Source organism: Artibeus jamaicensis, unplaced genomic scaffold (assembly GCF_021234435.1).
Source record: "Artibeus jamaicensis isolate MK-2021 breed Jamaican fruit bat unplaced genomic scaffold, CSHL_Jam_final scaffold_1019, whole genome shotgun sequence".
NCBI lineage: Eukaryota > Metazoa > Chordata > Mammalia > Chiroptera > Phyllostomidae > Artibeus > Artibeus jamaicensis.
The window spans coordinates 31385655-31409539 of NW_026522025.1; the positions used below are offsets into that span (position 1 = coordinate 31385655).

A 23885-nucleotide genomic window follows, 5' to 3' on the forward strand; every position below is an offset into this window, starting at 1 on the left:
TATCTCCTGCACTGAAGACACTCTCTAGTTCAGTAATAATGATAGAATCTGCATAGAGGATGCATGCTATGTGCTAGGTACTGTGCTTTAAGAATATTAAGCTCAGGTAGTTCTCTTAACTTCCTGAAAAGTTCGTTCTAATATCAGCATTTTATACATTTTTTTAAATGAAGGATAGAGGAATTGAATGATATCTAAAGTCACAAATCTAGAGAATGAGGAGTTAAGGGGGAAAAAAAGCAGGCCTATCTAATTCCAACGTCCATTTTCTTATCCTCTAATCTCTTCTTGCTTTCCAGAATTGAGGTCAACATGTTTTTTGCTTGAAGCTTCTAATAAAAAAATACATGACTTTTTCCCATTATATTTTCACTCAGTGCAAGGGTAGAGGCATCATGGGATAAAGTGGAACGAGAACAGAGCTAAAGGCGAGAAGACCTGGTTCTAATTCTGGCCAGCTATCACTTTGCCAAAGCACATAAATTCTTTAGCTTACTATTTTCTAATTTATAAGATGAGATAATACATCTGTTCTCCTACTTTACCTGGTTGATAGCAAAATAGAAGAAGAGAATACATATGAAAGTATTTTAAAAATGTAAGGCATCATTATAGCACATACTGTTTAAATACTTTATACATTTCTTATTTCAAAAAAAGTATTTTAGATAATATAAGGCACAGATGTAGATTCTGGAAAATAACTATTAGAAATAAAGAATTTTTAAAACAACAATTTTAGTACATTTTTATTAATTTTTCCTAGAACCAACTATGATTTTAATTTGTAGCACATTATATAACACATCAGTAATTTTTTCACTCCCTTAGTGATTAAAAGTGGTTAATAACTCCTTTAACAGTTTGGAAGTGCGGTGGTATGTTCTTGATGTGACAGGCTTATTTCCTTCTTTATCTCATCCTTAAACTAATATGAATATTTTGTCTCTTTATTTTTTATTATTATTTCTTAGGTCCATACACACTTATTATAAATAATAATACAAATGTTTATAGAGCATATAGCATACCAGATATTTTTCTAGGAGCTAGCAAAAATGATGTAAATAAAGTAAGAGCTATCCAAGAATGATATAAAACCTACTACTATATTCTGTGATGTTAAGAGCAAACATCTATTTAACAAGTATAATTGTTCTCAGGCTAAACATGTATTGAATTCAAAGTTCCTACAAAATTGTGAAAATTAGTATTTTGTACATTTCACTCTACTTTTATGCAAGCATACTTAAGAAAATGATGAAAATGCTTACTTACTCGTACACCTTTAGGACCTGGATTACCTTCTGGTCCAGCTAATCCCTAGTGAACAAAAGACATCATTATCATATTACAGTACTTTTAAAGAGTTGTTGATAGATTAATAAAAGTTATAAAGAGGTATAATTTTCATAAGTATGAAACTCAAAACTCTGTATACTTAATGAAGACTATATACGTTCAAGTTATTTTAGAATTTTGGGACTATAAGAGGCACTAAATATAATCTATACCTAAATATAGTTTAGGTATCTAAATAAAGTAGTTTAACACATGTCATCAAATATAAAAAATAATAATTAAAAAAAAATTTTCTCATTGGAAACCTATGTTCTTTTAAAACACTTCTAATTAACTTATCTAAAATATAGTCCAATAATATTTAAAAATAAATGCTTTTTAATTTCATACAAAGTCCATATACTTGAGTATTTTCAGTACATTTATATTTTTCATATTAATAAATCATCACTTGGTGATAAGATTCTAATATATAATATCCGCGGTGTATTTTTAATGACTTAAATAATGAAGTTCTTAAAAATGACAAATTACTGTTTGGCATTTTAACTTCCCTCATTCTTAAGAATAAAAAAGATATTAAAAATGTAGTTTTCCATTTGCTAATGAATAATTAATTTCAAGAGTAAGTAATCAATTAATGAAAACATAAGAAATAAAATATGTCCTATTATTACTCTACATAAAGTAGAGAAAGTAAGAAATTAGAGGAAAGTAAATATAAAATGATTAGAATGAATTTTCAAAAACAGTATATAAAATTAAATTCAGTTCATTTAAAGCAGTGACATAATGTAGCTCACTGCCACTTGTGTCCCAAGTGACCATGTTTTTATGACCGTGTTATTTAAAAACTATGTTTATCACACAGAGTCTTAACTCTTACCATTACTGCATTTTAGTCAGTGGCAGTATTGTGAAATCAGCAGCAGGGCTATTTTATGATTCCATTTGACCCTTGGGCACTTAGTTTTGAAGGTATATAGCATCAAACAGGTTTAAAAACCCCACTCCCATTTTAAACAATACTTTCTGCAGGAAAATTCTTGATGGATTTTTACAATTTTGATTTTGAAATTATTTTGCTCTGAGTAATTCATCATTTAAAAAATAAATTAATTATCATTCGAACACCAACTCTCAAAATCAGAACATAAAATATATTAATGAAGATGAAAAAAAAGAAGTGTAAATATAGTTACCTCACCTGCCTGCCAGGGTAACCATGTGAACCAATATTACCAGTGGATCCTGGAATTCCCTGAAGTGAAGAATAAGTAGAATACATCAAAGTCAAAAGAAGCCCAAGAAAACAAATTAGATTCATTCATAATACCCAAGTTTGTTAAACAATTTTTTCTCATAAAAATACTAAGGGTCACATATATTGTTTATCTGATTGAAATCATCTGCTTGAAATGAAAATAACCCCAAATTGCTAAAAATAAGTAAATAAAACAGGTTAGGACTCTAAATGAGACATTGAATATTAATAGTAAAAATCTGGGATAGAAAAACCCAGTGCTACATAAATAAAGAAGGCATTTATTATAAAGAATGGGTGCATTTCTGAATAATCACTTTTTTTAATTTTACCTTTTTATTAATTTTTGATTGTTGTTTAAGTACAGTTGTCTGCATTTTCCTCCCACCACTCACCCCGACCCCAGCCATCCCCACCTTCCACCCTTGATCCTGCCTCTCTTTGGTGTTGTCCATGTGTCCTTATACATGTTGCTGAAAACCCTTCCCCCTTTTCCCCCTTTTATCCACTCCCACCTCACCTCTGGTTACTGTCAGTTTGTTCTTAATTTCAATGTCTCTGGTTATATTTTGCTTGCTTGTTTGTTTTGTTAACTAGGTTCCGCTTATAGGTGAGACCATATGGTATTTGTCCCTCACTGGCTGGCTTATTTCACTGAGCGTAATGCTCTCCAGATCTAGCCATGCTGGTGCAAAGGGTAGGAGCTCCTTCTTTCTTTCTGCTACATAGTATTCTATCAAGTGAATGTACCATAGTTTTTTGATCCATTCATTTATTGATGAGCACTTAGGTTACTTGCAGCACTTGGCTATTGTGAATCGTGCTGCTATGAACACTTGGGTGCATAGGTTCTTTTGAATAGTCTCCACTCCAGGAAGACAAACAACCCAATTAACAAATGGGCAAAGGACTTGAACAGATACTTCTCCGAAGAGGACATACAGAGATCCCATAGACATATGAAAAGGTGCTCAGCATCACTGGCCATCAGAGAGATGCAAATTAAAACCACAATGAGATACCACTTCACACCGGTGAGAACGGCCATCATTAATAAATCAACAAACAAGTGTTGGAGAGGATGTGGAGAAAAGGGAACCCTAGTGCACTGTTGGTGGGAATGCAGACTGGTGCAGCCACTGTGGAAAACAATATGGAATTTCTTCAGAAAATTAAAAATGGAACTGCCTTTCAATCAGACAATTCCGCTGCTGCGATTATACCCTAAGAGCACTGAAATACCACTCTCTTTTTTAGTTGAATTCCTTCTTGTCTCAGTCATCTGAAACTCTTCTCAACTGTCTGAGCATAAGGCCCACAAAACTAAATGGGGCAATGAACTTCACAAACCTTCCTAACTTCACAAACCTTCACTTCTTCAGCCTTCCTAATATAAACCTATTCTGCAAGTCTGATTAAATAAATGCATAGTAAGTGGTGAACACCCACCTGTATCATGACACAGTTCTATCTAAAAAGTCACATAGTAACTTTGGATGTAACTCATTTTGAATTGGTAACTTTGTGTTTTTTGTTCGAAACAAGGTGTGCTCACAAGAGAGGCTGATCCACAGAGACTCAAAGGCATTGGAGAGGAAGTATGTTGCAGAAATGGTGGGAACAGTAAGAAGAAATACTTCCACCAATTTTTAGTTTCTTTCATTTATTCACCAATTTATTCGGAGTTTATGTCTATTATATAATTCTTGAAGAACAAGGCCTTTGGGGGATTCTGATGCACACGAAAGTCTGAGAATCGCCAAAATAATGTAATGTCCTGAATTTGTTTCAAAATAACTCGGAGAAGGGGTGACGGTTGGTGGGGGCCCAGCTGAAAGAAAGTTGGTAGTTGAGTTGATAATTGTTGCAGCTGAGTGATGGGTACATGGGGTTCATTACAACTACACTCTCTACTTGTATATGTGTTCGGAAGTTTTCCATAAGAAAAAGTTTCGAAAATTTAAAAAAAAATAATAATAATTCTTAAAGAAAAGAAATGCCAGAGGAATGTGTACTGAACTGCCTTTACTTCAACTGGTGACAGCTTTGCTAAATGTCATAGATTGCTTATTTATTGGATAAAATTCATTTCCTGCTTGCTGCTTATGAAAAGAGATGACAAAATACACCAGCCCTTTGCCCATCTGCTCTGAAATAAACAGAAGAGTGTTACCTCTATTTTAAGTATAGAAACACCACAAAACTCCTAACGTACAACAAGTCTAGAGAAAGAGGACCAAGGTAATCGCGAGTAAGAATCACAGTTGAAAGGTTTTGCCCTTCCGTTCTATTAGACATGTAGGCTCCTACTATATCTTTCTTTCCACTTATTGTCTCATTTTGCTCCCTTCTGTCTCTCTTCCTTCCCTTGCTCCAACAAGTACCATTTACCAAGCACTTTTTATGTGCCAATCACTATACCAAGTACTTTACATCTACTTTACACCACCTACGAGATAGATATTATTTTCTCCATTTGTACACATGGAAGAACTAACATACAGGGAAGTTGTGAAACTTATCCAACATGCTTCAGTAAGTAGCAGAGCCTTGGTATGAACCCAGATATACGTACATGCACATATACATGTACAGACAGATGGACAATATACATATATATCACAATGGACAATTTAACAAATTGTGAATAAACAGTGAGCTTGTGACAATTACAGGTTAAAATTCTTATCTACAAGTGAAGAGATTATATCCTTTGAATTTCAGAAACCATATTTACATACTAGATATTACCTTATTAATATTACATATATTTTATTTCTACAATAACATTCTTTAGCACTGCCATGTGCCCAGAACTATTTCCAGTATTTCACATATATATATTGTAACTTATTCTGTTCAAGCCCTATAATGTAATAGTTATCCCTATTTGACAGATGAGAAAAATGAGCCATGACATGTTTGTTACCAGTGGAAAGAAGTTAGGATTTAAAGAAGCAAATCTAACTCCTGGGACTGCCATTCAAAGGTATCTTTCTAGTACAGCTTGGAAGTACAAATAACTTCCAATAGTACTCTAGGTACAGCCCTCTGATTAAGAGATTTGCTCTGGTCTGTTACAACTACTTCCTTTATGCCCCGTCCATTGCTGAAATACAAAGACCAATATCCAGATGTTTGCAAAACCTTTTTAGGTATGACAATAGAAATGAGTGAAACAAATTTAAAATGCTGTTTTTATTTTGAAGGTCACTACCTGACTAATGCCTACTACCATCCCTTTCATTCCTTTCCTAGCCAAATTAGGTTAATTAACCTCAATTAAAAACCAATCTGTTATAGACATAAATCTGATTTTGAATGGATTCTTATAGAATGTGTTAAAGAAATGTGTGGTGAGCTAACCCATTCCATCTGCACAGAGAAATACACAAGAACTCCAAAAGATGGCTAAATTCCACTATACTGGAATAGCAGTAAACGAAGCAAACAAGCAAGCCTTCAGCATAGACTTAAATGGCATGAACACATGCCAAGTCAACCATACCCTAAAATCACTGCGATGACCACAGAAGCCCAAAAGAAACTCAAAACGAACACTACAAGTCAATTCACTCTGCACTTAAAAATGTTTTTGAGACAATGGCTCACTTAAATCTTTAGATAGAAGGGAGGATTTTAGGCACAAAGTTGAACCTTGTGGCCTCTGGAGGAGTTGGGGATAAGAAGCCAGCCCCAAGCCCACTTCGTGCTCCAGCATTAAAGCGTGAGTCAGTCAGACTTCAAGGAAAGTCTGGGTTGATACTAGATCTCAGTTTTCTCCTTAGTACAATAGAATAACAACATCTAGGTCACAGAATTACTGTGTGGATAAAACAGAATTATGTGCAAAAATATATTTAAAAGTGGGGTGACTGCAATCAGTCTTAGTGATGCTGAGCATTCCATTAGTAAACATATGGAGATATTCAATTAGTGATTACACCAACTACAAATTGTAGTTAATAAGTACTGCAGTTTGGCAACTAATAAAAATTCAGTGAGTGAGAGATCTTATTACTAAAGCTTGCACAGATGACATAAATACTTTTCAAAATGTTTGCTGACCAATTTATAGATATTTACAAATTTTCCAGAAGTGAATGTCTTCTGGCAAAGTAGTTGTGCTCCTCTTAATGATCATAGCATTTTTACACTTAAAATATAAAATGATACTAGTTGTTCCTCACGGTTACCAAATATTGCCTCTTTCTGGAAATAATAAGAATAGAAAGTAAGAACTGATTCCAAAATACATTTTTCAAAATTGATTTTAGACTTTAAATAAGCATAACACTTGCAGAACAATGACATGCATATTAACAGAACTAGGTCATAAAGCAGTCATGTGAGAATGGGTCGTTACTGACACAAGATCAACTTTTCATTTTTTTATAAAATATTAGGTTTTCTTCATTGGAATCCATACATTTCTGAGAAAGCAGTATTCTAGGGATTTTTTCCCCTCCACATTCCCCCTCCCACCCTAGTGAATTTCACCCATAAAAATTGAAATGCTTTTCAGTAACTGTTTAATCTTCAGGAATTTGAAATTGTACCTTTGATGCTTTGCTGGCCATGTCTAGTAACTGGCAATCTTGCGCCTCAGAGACTGAACAGAGTGCACTGTCCCACTTAACATAAAGCAACTAGAAAGTTGGCTTTCTTCATTAATGTCTTTCCCTCCAGTGACAATCTCCATCAATTTTGTTGCTATTGTTGTTGAACTCCCTTTACGGCTTCCCGAGGCTTGCTGCTGAACCTCCAAGGACAGAATCTGTCACCCTGGTTAGTTTCCCACCTCCTGTCCTGTCACTGCTATATTCATACTAGCCTACTATATACCGTGTTGAAAACAAGAGATATGACCTTTTTTTCCATGATAAAATGGTATAATATTTTCTGGTAGGAGAGAGAAGGAATAACAGAACTAAAGACTAGGTGCTGTGGTTCCAAACTTTGGACTCGTAAGTATGCCTATGTATGTATGTTTACAGTAGACAGCAGCTTAACGCCATCCTAATCTGGAGTGCTGTTGAAATTTATGTGTGTTCCCTACGCAAGGGTCAGGGATAGGATTTATTGAAGAGGCAAGGCCCTAAAACTGTACAAAATAAACCAGGTGTTTGTGTGTGTGAGCATGGGTGTGTGTGTGCACATGCATGGATAACCGTATTTTATGAGAAAAGGTTTCACAGCATTTGTAAGATTCCCAGAGAGGATGGTAGCAAACCATAAAAGTTTAAGAACTGCTGTTCTGGAACGTACTAGGTAGACAGCAAAAGTCAATTTGGAATATGAAGGAAAAAAAAAGAAAAATAAGATTATTATAAATAATCAGTTAAAAGTTTGCCCTGTACTAAACAGAGGGAAAATAACTAGCAAATTGAAATAGTAAATTTCAATTTGCTAATTGAGGAAATCTGTCAGTGAAATTCTATAGGGAGTATCTTTTCTCACTGGAAGAGGTACAGCTTTGCAAAGGAAACACTTACTTGTTCCCCTCGGAGTCCTGGGAGGCCTGGATGTCCTTTGAGACCCTGCAAGGGTGAAGAGGAGAACTTGCTATGAAAAGTAAACCCACACAAGCCAAATAAGTATACACAGGCTTTGAGTTGCCTTGCACCCCGACTTATAGTTTCCTCATCAATATACATGCAATTTTTACTAATTTATTTCTTAATAAATTTGATCTTTTCAATAAGTAAGTTTTATTACAAAAATTCTTACTAATATTCTTAATTATATTTGAGTATTATTTCAATGATTTGTTATTATCTACTAAAATTGTAGCATAGTATCAAATAAAAAGCAGCATCTTTTATAAAGGCTGGTATCTAGCAATGATCTGCTAAATTTCATTAAAGCTTTTTAAAAGTTGATTTTAGTTCATTAATGCTAAAACAACATGCCACAAGACATAATCCATTTGTAATTACTGAAAAACTGGATCACATCCATGCAGTTTATCTAATTCAAATTATTGTCATAACACTCCATGAGTGAGCTAGGACAGATAAAAGAGCCTGTTCATAGGTCCTTCAAAAGGAGCTGCAAAAAGCTAAGAAATCAGTAACAAATGTTATATGTCCATTATACCTCAATTAACAAAAAGAAATTAGCAACAATAAATTCCAAATATTAGAACCAAAATTCAATATTAAAGGTGAGATCATATGGCATTTGTTTTTTAGTGCCTGGCTTATTTCATTTAGCATAATGCTTTCCAGTTCCATCCATGCTGTCACAAAGGGTAGGAGCTCCTTCATTCTTTCTGCTGCATAGAATTCCATTGTGTGGATGTATCATAGTTTTTTGATCCATTCATTTACTGATGGGCACTTAGGTTGCTTCTAGCACTTGGCTATCGTAAATTGTGCTGCTAAGAACAATGGGGTGCATAGGTTCTTTTGGATGTCTCTGGTTATGTTTTGCTTGCTTGTTTGTTATGTTGATTAGGTTCCACTTAAACCTCACAAGCAAGCAAAATATAACCAGAGACAATGAAATTAAGAACAAAGTGACAGTAACCAGAGGGGAGGTGGGAAGGGGTAGTAGGGATAAAGGGGGAAGGGTTTTCAGGAACAAGTATAAAGGACACATGGAGAAAACCAAGGAGGGTGAGATCAGTGGAGGGAGCTGGGGATGGCTGGGGTGGGTGGAAAATGCAGACAACTGTACTTGAACAACAATAAAAAATTCAATATTAATTTCTATTGTTAACACCCAAAGATATAAAATAAATATTCTTTATCCTCTAGAAATATTTTCTTTTGTGAGCAAAATGAAGGATGCTGAAAGAAAGGACAGGAAGAAAGAAACAAACACTCTGAACCTTATTTGTATAGGTCTAATCAACAATCAGTAAACCAACCTACATCTACTAGATTTTTGTGTATACAAAAGAATAAGTTTCTTTTTTTAAGAGCCTCATAGAATTTCAGGTGAACTATTACTCAAAAATCTGAAATAAATTATAGTTTACAAGTATCAATAACTTCAAATTACTATACTGCGAACTGAAGATAAGTTTTAGAGGTTTCAGGATATAAAGTAATGGAATGAATAGAGTTACTCACTGAGGGTTTATCAACTTGAATTAATGAATTTGAGAAGAAAACAATGCTTTGGTTGGACAATAAGGAAATTATTGATAGAAGAGGTGTCTAATTTAAGAAATAAGAAAATTATTTAAACAGCGTTTGAGATGTTAAACTTAACAGTAAAATGTTTAAATAGAGAGGTCTCTTGGGAACTAGAGAGAAGACTAGAAAAAGGTAAGAAAGCAAATTTGAGAGAAAGACTTTGTGTTATCTATACGTTATATGTAAGCATGTCTGTAGCAAGGAAGTAACAGAATTAAAAGAGGGCAAAGGAAAAGGCCTATCTGGGAGCTTAGTTCCTTTTTGATTAGGCCATTCTACAGAGATCAGGGAGATGGCAATGAGAAAGGGTAAAAGTGGGGGGAGGGGAAAGAAGGAGCAAATGAACTCCAGTGAGCTAATAATATGTGCCAGACTTTATGCCAACTACTTCCAAATACCAGTTCTATGAAGTAGGTATTTTTCTCATTTCTATAGATAAGAAAACTGAGTTCTGAGAAATTAAATGATTTGACTCATCATGACAATAAGGTGGCAATCATAGCAGTTTAATAGATTTATCAACAATTGAATAACCTGCCCTGTTATTTACTTTATTAGTTATAGTTGTCTAGAATGAAGGCTGTCCTTATTTTCATCACTATGTTCAAACAATATACACCACCAAAACAAATCAACAAAAGTGGTGCAGCAGGCAGTTCAACCGACAGGAGCAGAATGGGAACAGCAGGCTAGGTACATAAGGCCACCATGACAGTAAGCTCAGGGAGCCTAGCAAAGGGAAACACTTGGAAAACCAGTACTGTAGGGTGAGACCTCACCCCCAGGGCGATCGCTCCTCTCCTAGAATATAGTTGATTATGAAGTCCAGACCGTCCCCTGACCTCTCCTCCCTTGGCATGTCGCTAGTCATGTGGTAGACCCCCTTACAGAAGGTACGAGGGGGCCGGAGAATGGCCTCATATGACTCCCATAGAAGCCCTTGCAGGATCACTCCCTTAAGCATTAAGCCCTCAGAACAATGAGATTCTGGCACACATTAAATAATCCTTTTCTTTTTACTTTTTAAATGATTATTTTTTATCCATTTTTTAAATTTAATTACTGTTCAAGTACAGTTTCCTGTCTTTTACTCCCATCCCAGCCCACCCGCTGCATTAGAAAATGATGTTCTCAGAAAATACTGTTCTCAGTAGTCTGAATGTTACACAAGATTCTACAAATGAAAATATCCATAAAACTAAATTGTTTTCACTCTTTATAACAGGAAATAAGAAATGTCCTCAGCACTAAGACAGTGGCGGTGGCTCTCCGAGATAAGAAAGCACCTCTAGGAGGGGAGAACTAATTGTTCCCAGGGGAGTGCAGGGAGACAAGGAATGAGGAGCCAGGGTAAGAGGCACAAAGACAGATTTTCCATACCATAAGCCTATTTTCTTTTCTTTTTAGTTTTAAATGTTTATTTATTTACTTATTTTTTATTTCTACAAACCCATGAGTTGAGAAAATGCTTCTCTTTCTTGGCTACTACCTGATTTTCTGACCAGAGTGTCTTCCCGCCCTTCCCCCTGGTGAAACAGAATGCAGTGGTGGTATGATTTCTTGAGCTTACTTTCCTGGAAGCATTCTATAGCAGTGAACCAGGCATGTTAATCATGTTATCCTCCTTATGTCCAATTTCTTTTGAAGAGATTGTCATCCAGAGACTCTGATAAAGGGACAGCGCCAAACAGTCACGATCTCTTCTTCATGAGCTCACTCCTACTCCATCTCAGCCATAAGAGATGGCTCCTAGTCAAAGGGAGGCCAATACAGGGTCTGGCCCATTGTCTATAAGGTCACTAGGAATGGGGAGGTTTCTCTAAAAAGGTAATAAGCTGGGCTAGTCAAGTTTTAAGTTTAACTTTTAAAAGAGAAAGAGAGAAAGAGGAAGGAAGGAAGGAAGAGAGGAAGGAAGGAAGGAAGGGAGGGAGGGAGGGAGGGAGGGAGGGAGGGAGGGAGGGAGGGAGGGAGGGAGGGAGGGAAGATTGGTTCAGGTGTTTAGTAGTGGAGGGGGCTGAAGCCAGAAAGAGTCACAAAGAAAGGTCAAAAGTAAGAGCTGGGACAATAAGATACTGCAAGAAAGTTGAAGTATAAAGTAAACAATTTAGAGTAAGCCAAAATTGTTGAGAAAGTTGCCATAGGAAAATCAAGATGATACAATAAGGCAGATACAGAGAGCTAATGAGTAACAGTAGTTATAGAAAAGTACAGTGAAAAGTGTACAAACTAATGCTGCTAGGGTACTCAGAGCTGCTTTGAATTAGTGCCTGTCTCCATGAAACCAAATCTTAATACAGTACCTACATTGTTGAATTCCATGGTCCCTGCTTCCATTAATGCTGCAGAAAGGATTGAAATAATTCTCTCTCCATTCTTTGCTATTAAAAGAGTTTAAGTAAAACAAATTGTTTTTGCTTTTTGTTTTACAACTAGTAACATAAAGAATAGACCAAGCAGCCCTGGCTGGGTGGCTCAGGTAATTGGAGTATCATCCTAGTCACCAAAAGGTTGTGTGTTCGATTCCTAGTAAGGGCACATACTAAAGGCAACCAATCAATGTTTCTCTCTTCCTGCCCTCCCCCCAAATCAATTAAAAAAAACCATATCCTTGGGTGAGGATTAAAAAAAATAGAATAGACCAAGCACATTGAGTTCTAGATCCACTTTTGCCACTAACTAGCTATATCATGAACTTTAAAGTTTTCATTTGTTTAATGACAGCACTTAAATAAATTATTACTAAATTTTCTTTTATAGGTAGTATTCTGTGATTACTTGAATCTATAAGAAAGTCATCACTTTCTCATTTAAAAACATTTAGCTTTCGCTGAATGTAAAACAAAGGCGTGTACAAGTCAAAAGCCTCTATGAGTCAATTCACACTTGGAGGAGTAGGAAGAGCTCAAGTATGACTGATGTATGTATCAGAGAAAAACCAGATTCATGGGCATAAGAGCTGAAACAGAGATGGGCACTCTGGGGTATAGTAGAATGGAAGAGTGGGTCAGTTGGAGGCTGCTATGATAGTCTAGGTGAAAGATGATTATACATGAGATTTGAGTGGTGGAGTCACAGAATATATACAAGCCCCGTAAGGACTTTAAACTTAATTTAAGCTGCTTGTCTATTTTAATTCCATATGGGTATCACCGGTGCCAAGAACAGTCCCTGACACATAATAAGTGCTCATTAGTTCACTGATGGAGAGACTTAGATGAATGAATGAACTAATGGAAAGACTTGGATGTACTTGAGAATTACTTGGGTGGAAAATAAATTCTAAATATTTAATGATATCTCAATTCTCTTCATGTTGGAAGGTGACAAGTTAGAGAAAGAATATGTTTTTGTTACTTTTAATATATTATTATACCTGTAATATACTGGAGTTAGCACCATTATTGTTTAAAAGCCTCCATTTATTCCCTAACTTTTTGACTACAGTCTATAAAGTTTTCAAAAGCAAAGGAAATATGTTCTCGGGAAACTGCCTACATTAAAGCTTTAGCAAAAGTCCAACTTTGGAATTGGCTACTTTTTGAAAAAAATTAGTTTACATTGTGGTCTTTTGAAAATATTACTTGAGTTACTGTTTTATATACTAACATAAGAAGAATAACAAAAAAATGTTCAGTGACAAAAAACATGTGATTTTCTCTAATGAATGCATGGAAAAATACTGACAGGAAAATTTACAAATTGTGCTTTAGAACAGAATAAAAACTCATTACAATGAGTTATAGAATTGTCTCAGTTTTTGTTGTGATGGAAAGTTGCCTTACCAAGAAATCCAATTATACATGGGGCTTAGAATCTAATTTTAATCCAGAGACTTTAATTTTAATATTGATACTTATTTTAACAAGAATTTGAACCGCAGCAAATATGTTATCAATAAGTGACTACACAGGACAAAAAAAGAAAAGAAAGAAAAAGAAAACATATAAGTTTTCCTTTTATGAAAACATAACAAGAAATATTTAGGTATGGGAAAAACACAAACTTTAAATATATACCTGAATTTACCCAAGTAATTAAAATTTGGATACATAAACAAAACCATTTCTATACAGGCCATCCTCCTGTGCATGTACATAAAGCCTTTATATACAGGTCCTTAGTATAGGACCATAAAACTGACTATACAAACTGAAACCATGCAAAGCAATCTTAATAATGGGAAAAGTTACAATCATTCTGTGACCTTTAAAAACTTTTGTCAAAACTTTAAAGTTCCATCAGTTATATTTGTATAGGGAAATAAAAATGATGACCACGAGCACCAGGTAAAAGGCCACAGTCGATTAAACCTAAAAACACCATTGTTCGTTCATTTACTAATCTGTGCATGTCATGTGCCGGACACTGGGCTGAGACACCACAAGGAATAAAATATAGTCTTTGCTCTTAAGGACTCCTATTGTGCTGCTGTCTGAAAGCCAATATTACATTTTCTTTTTCTGTAATGCAGTGACATTACAGATTAAGTAATCCCAAATTTCTATTAAATTTGTCAAACACAGCAGGACTCATCTCAGCAATGCTTTGAGGAGTGCAGAGAAAGGCCTGTAACCATGTTTTGACCAAAATAAGCAGAGAAAGTTACAGCAAAACTGAGAATAGTGATAAGATGGCCAGGGCTGACCAAAAAGAAGCCCTAAAGCAAGAATTCAGAACTAGACAGAACTAACAACCATGGTCATGTAAGCACTTCTTGGGGTAATGAATTTCTTAATGCCTAAGGGTAAGCAGTTTTGTTTTGTTTTGATTTGACAGACGAAGGATCCCAGATAACTGCAGAGCTTGAGATTCATGGAAGGAATGCTGTACAAACCTCTCTATTCCACACACCTCCCCTTGTCCAGGAACAAACTTCCCTCATGCACAGAACACACTGCTGCCCACCTGGGTCTCCAACTCCTCCCATACTGACCCACTAACCTGCTTGAATTAGTGCTCCATTTTTACTGTGGTCCCACCAACATCTTTAGTCCTTCTCAACTAGGTCTCAAGGAGGAAAAACAGCATAATAAACTACTTCTCAAAATGGTGCTACCTGACAGATGACAGCATTTTCTGAGGACATGGAAATTTTTTAAAGAACTTTCTGGAAACTAAAATACTTTTAGCCAAATGCACTTATTGTTAATGTTAGAAATGTCAATCATAAGAGCCAGGCTGAGGGAAATGTCTTTGGACACAGGGAAGTTTTCAAAGTCCCACAAATTACACCACTCTGGCAACCACTGGCTGGCCCGTGGGGGCGTTTGGTACTGTGCTGCCTTGTTCTCAGCTTCCCCTACCATTAGTGGGAATGACAGCTTGCGGAGCAGGAAGGTGGTGACGGTGGTGACAGCAGTGACAGCACAGCCCTTAAGCTGCAGCATTTGTAGTGAACTTTCAGTACTACCCTGGGACTTGGAACCAGCCAAACTAAAACATAGCTCTGCAGATTTTTACAGGAATAATGGAAAAGTGAAAAGATGAATTTACTACAAAAAATAGAATTCTTATTTCTCTATCCACCGCTGATTTTATTCCAGTCCTGAGTTTTATTGTTGTTGCTCCTTCTTACTGTCCTTGTTTTAAATACATTATGAAAAGCTGCCTAGTTTTTGAGTGACTGATAAAGCACAGTGATTCCACTTGATGCTTTCAGGGATTTTTTTCTTTTTAAGCTTTATAGAGATATTAATGGAGATATTTTCTAAAGCAATTGAAATAGTTCCTCCAGAATGAAATAAGAATTCACACTGACTTATAATTATTACTAAAACTATTAGTTATATTTTTTATATTCAGAATAATACTGCTGTACATTATTCATAAAAATCTGTTTTAACATGTGTGCATTATTTCACAGTTGCTCTGAGTTATAACTTCATGCTAACATGTACTTAACTTCGCCCATCTGGCTGATCCTTCTGATCTTAAAAAAAATGCTTCAACTGAAATCACTGTTAATGTTCTTACAATTTTAAATAGTAGACTTCCAATATCAATATAGGAACTGATTAGCTGTATTAAAAACCAATTTAAAAATCCATCTGGAGTCCAAGCTCAGAATTATGACTCCAGTCTTCCATCCAAGTCAACATGCACCCTGGACCAAACTTATCTGCTTTTTGGCATGAATTTAGACATTTAGTGGGAAGTGAAACATACTCTAGTTCCTAGGAAAATGAGTTATATGGAGGTAGCTAAATTGAGGCAATGTAACAAGTCAATCTGGAGAAGCACATTGGTTGTTAAAGATGTTAATAATAATTTTTAAAAATAATCAAGGGGAGAGAGATAAAAAGAGGGAAAGAAAAAAAGCAAACTGAAAAACTATACTGGAGTGAAAGAAAATATTGCTGCTGATTTGCCTGCTTTGTCGTTTCTGACTCAATATTAATTCTAGTTTTCAAAACATTTTATATTAATCTTCTGTTTATTTATCTCAACAGTTTTGAAGAGTTGTCAGTATTCTCTACATAACTTTCTTGCAGCCATTTTAAAGATTACTTGACATGGCTTATATTAGAGAAATCTCAGTACGTCCAGAATCTCCCTAAGAAAAGGAATAATGAAGTCATTATTCTCTGTCATCCAAAGCCATATTCGCTTCCTTAGCCTTCCTGAAAAACAGAATTTTACTTCTTGCATACATACTTGACATGGTCAGAATACTGAATTACGCATCTAAGAAATATTGGCTTAAAGAACTAATCAATCAATTAATTAATGGGCAGTATGCAAAGCTATTAAGAGCACACTGATGTGTCAAACAAGCTTGGTCTGAGTCTAACTCTACAATTAACAACTGCACGGCCCGGGTGAGTTATTTAACTCTTTTACACTTCAGCTTATTTATGACATATTGACAGAGTACTAACCTCAAAGAGCTGTTTTTAGTTGAAAAGAAATGGGGCTCAGCAGAGACAGGAACCTTGCACACAATAAGAGAGCTACCATTAGTCATAGTGGTACTAGTTGTGATAATTCATAAAATAGTTTAATAAATAAAAATGTGTAATAAACTCTACACTAATTAAAACCCAAGTAATTTATTCATCTCTTATAATATGAACGGGATACTTAAAAGCACAGTGCATTCCATGTCAGTAAGTTTTATCTCTCAATTCTTCCATAACTGAGTGACCCCAAGTGATTCTCTTAATTTCATTGGGCTTATCTGAGATAGCTCACTTACAACATGAATAAGTTAAGTTCTTGTCTTGACTATAGAATTCATCTACCATTTCAGAGTTAGAACTGGAATGAAGGAATAGAAGCCCCTAGGTTACAGGTAATATGAGCCATTATTCTAGGTTGTCTTAGCATGGATCCTATTCAAAGAAAGCAACTGAGAGTGGCCTAGATAGTTTGAACATAAACCAAAATTAGTAAACTCCATAAAACAGCTCATAACTTACCTACACATTCTAGTCAATGATCAATCTCATCTTTTCCCATTTCATACAGAGCACAGAAACAGTTTATCAAGTTCATTTTGAATGTATTTCTATTGTATATTTGTGTTAAAGTAAGATATTGCACACAGACAGTGTGCTGAAAACTTGTTCCAAGCCTGCTCTATGGAAAATTAGTTCAAGTTTAGATTGAGTCCTTATGTTCTTTTGCTAGCAAAACTTTAAAAAAAATCTGTGTATAGTTTCCATTATACATACTCTGAAAGAGGGAAAAACATTCTCGAAAAAATTACAAAATCATCTCAAATATTTCAACACTGTTCTGAACAACTGTCAAATCATAGTAAAACATGGATGTTTCACTTACCAGAAAGTAATTTAGTTTCTAAATACTTCAAATTAAATCTTTCCTAGAGAAAATTCAGCTATAGCTTATAACTGATAACACAGCAGATCCCTAATTCGTATAGGATTTATTTCTATTAGTTTACAATAAAATCCAGATTTTATTTTATTGTTATTATTTTTTAAATCCGTACCCAAGGATATGTTCATTGATTTTTAGACAGTAAAGAAGGAGCGGGGTGGGGTCCAGAAAGAGACACATTGATCGGTTACCTCCCATACTCGCCCTGACTGGGTGAGTCAACCCAGGTATGTGACCTGACCAGGAATAACCTTTTTGTGTAAGGGATGACACTCCAACCAACAGAACCACACAGCCAGGGCTAAAAGCCAGATTTTAAAAGTTTGTAAAGTCAGCCCTGGCTGGTGTGACTCAGTGGTTGAGTACTGGCCTGGGAACAGAGTCGCCAGTTTGATTCGCAGCCCAGGGCACATGTCTGGGTGCCAGCTAGGTCCCCAGTGCAGGGCATGTGAGTGGCAACCACACATTGATGTTTCTCTCCCTCTCTTTCCCTCTCCCTTACTCTCTCTAAAAAATAAATAGAATCTTAAAAAATATTTTAAAAAGTTATATAGCAGAAAAAGGAGTCTATGAAACACACACAGTCTATTCTGCAATTTGTTTAAATCAATGCTGTTCTTTCATTTGACTAGATTTACACAGACTAAAAAGAATATATGCTTCTTAATACAGGGTCCAGCAGAAGTAAGGCCTGCTTGAGTGTGGTTGGTAGGGTAATAATATGGGTGTAATAATTTATAGTTTTAATTTAAACATTTCACCTAAAATGTCACATGGTGTGCTTGAGTGTGATATTGTTATGTTACAGAATTACATGCTTATTATCTTATAATAAAAGAGGGGCACTATTTGTGCCAGAACCTTTATTTTAAAAGTATCGATGGGCTGAGATCCATATAATATGTCCAGAGGGCCCGGGAAGCTAATATATTCTGCTTTAAGTAAGTGCAATTTCAAAGTTTAAACAATCATCTGCTCTAATGGTTAAAGTAAGTCTTTTAAAATTCTCTATAAATAATATTTCTCCGTATCCTCTTCTACACAATAAACAATAAATTTTTATTCAGTATTTTTCTTTCTGGATTTCATGAGCCACAGTGTCATCTGACCTCAGAAAATAATGATTAGTTTGTTTTTCTCTCATATGCAGTTATTCTTTAGAATGAAAAAACTATATATTTAATATCAAATAAATAATCAAGATAATTTCTGTATTATTAGATTTTCTTTGCTTGATGTCCTTCATCAGTAGTTTTCTCAGAGGTATACTTAGTGGTCAGAGGTATGCTACGTAGCATTAATCAAACAAATTCATGACTGAATACTATGACCAATTATGTTAGAAATGATCACTCTGCAGTTTCATGTCTCTGTGGGGGCAACCAACAACCTCAAGTTATCAGATTCAGAGTACTGTCTAGGATGAACACTAGTCTGAAGACCATAAGAATAATGGTGTGGTGTGGTCATGGGAGGAAAAATAAATACTCCATGAGGTCACAACCTTTTTCATCATTTCACAATTCAGCCCTTTAGCAAGTGTTACAAAGGAAAGCAAACAAGGTCAAGATCCTTTCCAAAACCAGATAAATAGCTGATGGTTAACATTTATTAAGGGCTTGCTATTTGTCTGACATTATAGTGGCATGGATAATCTCATTCCATGTTCTCAATAACTCCCTATGAGGTGGATAGTATCATCTTTACATTTTAAAGATGAGATGACTAAAGCTTAGAGAGGTTAGGCAACCTACCCGAGGTTATGGAAACCAGGAAATAGCAGATGGAATTTGAACCAGTAACCACCTCTAACCTACATCTCCCAAGAGAAAAGAAATACGACACACTAAAGCACCAACATAGCTAATTATTATGCATATTTAGACATCCACATCACATCAAATATCACCGATATTTTGGGTTCTTAATACCTTAGAAAGAAATTTTGTGTCTCTTTTATCCCCTGTAGAAATTCAACAACTCAATGTGTGGGGTAAAAAAGAAAAGCTGAATATATAGAGGAAAATTTACACTTGTGGTAATCCAGGAAACTATACAACATATTTTATGAAATAATTATTGCAGCTGTGTTAATACTCTTTTTTACCTCAGAGAAAGCTGAGTTCTATGCATATGACTACTGTTTTTAGTAGCTATCCCCAATCCTCACTTCTACCCTTCCCACAAGGCCTCATATATATATTATATATATCATATATTATTTATTATATAATGACAGAGATTATTATTTCCTAATAAGAATCCCCTTAAAAAAAAAAGCCAAGTGTATTACTTATAACTGAGTGTAACTTACCTTGGAGATGTAAAACTTAAAAAGTGACTTCGAAGTTTCAGAAGTAGGTTATTTTCCTAACATATTAATAATAATTTTAAGAGCTTTAATATTCTATCAGTGATTTTCTCATCATTAACAGAAGCATTTTCTTTTCCTTTTCATAAATCCCTGGTTTTTGTGGGCACTATTTTCTGGATTATCACAAATCTTAATTTGTATTGCTGAGAAAAGAAATTTAAAACATTGGTTTTAGGCTCAACTTCTAAATGAGATTTTTAGGAATTGAAGAGCTCCTAGGTTCATGACACCAAATTATGAGAAAATTATGTCCAAGTAAAACTACATCTTACCTTATCACCTCGCACACCAGGTGGGCCCATTAATCCGGACAGGCCTTGATCACCCTAGGAACAAAACACAGGGGTTTAATGTTATGAAAGAGGGTTGAACATTATAATTTCTGTGTTGCAGGATTTCATCTCAGGCGTCAAGATCTTACTGCATTCATTTCTCATCTTCACAGTCTGGCTCAACTTCCACCTTATTTTTGAGACCTTTTCTGAAGCTCCCAGGCTTCCCTTGCTCTTCCAAGGCCGAGGCGGGGGACTGTGCTTCACCACCCATAGTCCTGTGCCTTTTTCTCCCATGCTCTTTTTTCTAATTAATGACCTTACCCCCAAAGTTCCCACAGCTCCAAGGTTTACCATGTTTAAGAAAACTAAAGGTTACTTTAAAATTCCACAAGCACTTTGTGTGGGAACTGTGGAGGATTCTGGCCTGCTCTCTAGGGTGAAGGACCCACGGCACGAGCCCACGTACATCCTTGGAACCTGGAGGCAGGGCTGGGGGAGCACGGCTGGGTTCACATAGCGGACCAGGAAATGGGCCCTTCCACTTCTGGGGGCTCCATCGCACCTTCTGCTGTGCAAATGAACCCCCAGGACATCACTGATGAGAAATTCTCAGGAGGACCTTGTGTTTGGCCCCACAACCAACGGTCACCAATTAGGCCCCCTCCACAGCGCCCCCTCGCCAGGTTTGATGAGGGCTGCGAGCCCGTGGGGTAGGAAGCAGAAAGTGTCAGGTGAGGAGTGTCCGTGGTGGGTAGAAGTGAGGGGACAGAAAAGACTGTAAATTGATGGGGGAAAATGTCAAAAAGGAATGGGTAATCTTAAACTTCTTTATTCTAGGTGCACTTTTTCTTTACTTCCCTTCTTTTCCCTTTTTCTGCTGCAACAATTTTTTTGTGTGTGGAAAAAAAGTGATATTTGAAAGAAAAAAGAGCACTTAGGTAGTAATCCTAAATCAATTCCTTAGTGGCTGTTTATGCTCCATTTAATTTTTAGTGCATTATCTACTTTAATATTTCATCATATTAAACAGTCAAAAAGGGTTTTTCTGATTATTATGGAGCTCTTTTCCACTTGCTCTAATATTCATTTTAATGTATCTTCCCAATGTTTTAGATGTCATCCATTTGCATGGGATGACGGTTTATACAGATTTATTTTGTTTCCATTTATTACTCGGATAGAGGAAAAAGAAAACGGCAATAGGAAATAAGAGATCATTTCTGTTCACTGCCTCTAATCATGGGTGGATTACTTGATTCCCTTCAAAGTTTTCGTCTGAAAAATGAGAATAGTATCTCACTTCTTTTATGGGAAGGAAAAAAATACCATTATTTAAAAGATCCCGGGAGGATCCCAGGAGAGGATCCTGCCACTGAGATCCCAGGAGGACTTACACATTTATGTACACACTACGAGGATGTAACTTAGTGGATATTACATGCTGAAGGACTAATCCCTGCATTGCTTTTAGTGTCTCATCACTGACCATATATTTATTGTAAGAGTGGCTAAATGGTTAAGAACAGAATTCAATTGTTTCCCAATCCTCCTGTACTCCCATCAATTTAATGTTTGTATTTTATTTGTACTCATATTGTATGTATATAACTTATATCCTGACTTGAACCCAATTTAATATAAATATAATTTCTAAGAAATTATTTTTAAATTTTACTATTTTAGAAATATAACTCAGCTTTAAAAGCTGGATTTCACTTAAAGCTCAATGGCAACTTGATATTAAATCCTATATCTCACTACATTTCTCCTCTGTACTAACCACAATAAGTATAGAAGAAGCTCAAAAAGTTAAAAAAAAAAAAAAAGACTGATATACCTCCAAGCCTCAACTCCCAGGCTGAATCACTCTATATTTTACACAAATACGATACACATTCTGAGCTACCCTATATTTTTTACAGAGAAACCACAAGGAAAGATAAGCCAAGCATTTAATATAAATCTGAATGGTTAAGTTGGGGAGTTTATTTAAAGCAGTTACCACAACAACGTGGAACTCTAATTTCTAAATTTTCTTTTTAAAAAATTTTTATTTAAGTGTTCAAATACAGTTTTGTCTTTTACTCCCATCCCAATTTTCAATAAGAAATTAAATGTCCTATATTTATATTTTTAAAAATTTATTTAATTATTGTTCAAGTATAGTTTTCTGTTTTTTACTCTATCTATTTAGATATTTTTAGAGATGGCATCTATATTTCTCAGATTGTGGACTTTTTTCCTTGTAATAATTAAGGAAAAAAATTCCCTTCCCTTTCTAAATTATTTAGATTCAGTGAACTCAATTCAGTGAACTAAATTATTCAGTGATCTAAATTATTTAGATTCAGTGAACTCAATTTCCAAAAAAAATTCTTTAAGAATTTTTTTGCACGTCGATGTTTTTTAATTGCTTTAACAATGTGTCTCAGGTATCTTGTGCAGCAGTCAGCTCAACTGTGTTTAAGATCTTCTCCAAACTTTACACATCATCATATTTGATAGCATTATTTATACACAGAAAGAAAAAAGATGGAATTAAGCTATGCTATATGTTTCTCTGCATTTTGTCATCTCAAAGTATGTATCATGGGTCCTCCATGTCAGTTCTTGTAGCTTCATTTGTATTCATAGTATTTTATAAAGGAGGACTTTTGCCATAGTGATTCATCCTTTCGATTCTACTGAACCATGATGCAATTTAATTCAGGTGCCATTTCAGCAGTGCCACTGGGGGCACTTAAATGTGTCCTGAGGAGCTGTAGTAGTTAATTTGGGCTGACATAACATATTATCACTTTGGATAGTGTAAACAGTAGACATTTATTTTCTCCAAATACTAGAAGTTAGAAGTTTGAGATGAGAAATTATTTAAATTTAAATAATTTAAAATTATTTTTTATTCTCAGTAAAATATCTATTAAGTCCATTAATATGATGACTTCGTTTTACTGTATTTTGCTATGTATAATGCACACGCACACTTTAGTGCTGATTCCCATGTATAATTCCTCTCATTATACGTGGAACTAGTACAACCCATGGATAATGTGCATCCTTATTTTTCCCTAAGAAATTTGGACAAAAAGTGCACATTATACACCTATAAATACGACAAGTTTAAATGAGTTTTTATAAGCCAGTTAAAAGATCAGCTTTCAACCCAGGAACCACCACAAGTATGTAGGGATTTTAAAAGTTTGTGAACACACACCACACAAACAAAAACATCCTATAATTATATCACATTCATCAAGTGCTTGTCTAAATAAAGCTTCCATATTCATTTCTAAAGATTTCATTTGTATTCAGCCTCACTGGAAGATAGTAAACTCCTCCTAATAAAAATTTGTTGCTATCTTCAAAACATTAGCTTTTTGTTTTAACCTGAAAGAGAGAGAGAGTGTGTGTGTGTGTGTGTGTGTGTGTGTGTGTGTTTGAGAGCATTATGATAAAATGAAAAGCATACTTGACTAAAAGTCAGAAAACTCAGACATATCATTAATTCTGTATTTACTATCCATGTGATGGATCATTTATTCTGTAAATTGTTTTCTCAGCTGGAAAACAAGATAATTATGATTGTTTCTTTCACAATTACTGTGGAACTTAAAGTATGTAGAACTCTCCTTAAAAAGGTATGAGATGGAACTGGGTATTTTTGAGTTATTATGTGCATGCAT

General features: G+C 35.2%; 1 protein-coding gene across 1 annotated transcript in view; it reads right to left on the bottom strand.

The window, feature by feature from the left end:
• COL24A1 (collagen type XXIV alpha 1 chain) overlaps nucleotides 1-23885 on the bottom strand; it is a 346701-nt gene that overhangs the window by 267547 nt on the left and 55269 nt on the right. The window contains exons 7-10 of the mRNA XM_053655519.1: nucleotides 20200-20253; nucleotides 8062-8106; nucleotides 2510-2563; nucleotides 1279-1323 (exon numbers count right to left, since the gene is read on the bottom strand). Of these exons, the coding sequence (XP_053511494.1) occupies nucleotides 1279-1323; nucleotides 2510-2563; nucleotides 8062-8106; nucleotides 20200-20253 (198 nt within the window). The remainder of the gene's footprint in view (nucleotides 1-1278; nucleotides 1324-2509; nucleotides 2564-8061; nucleotides 8107-20199; nucleotides 20254-23885) is intronic.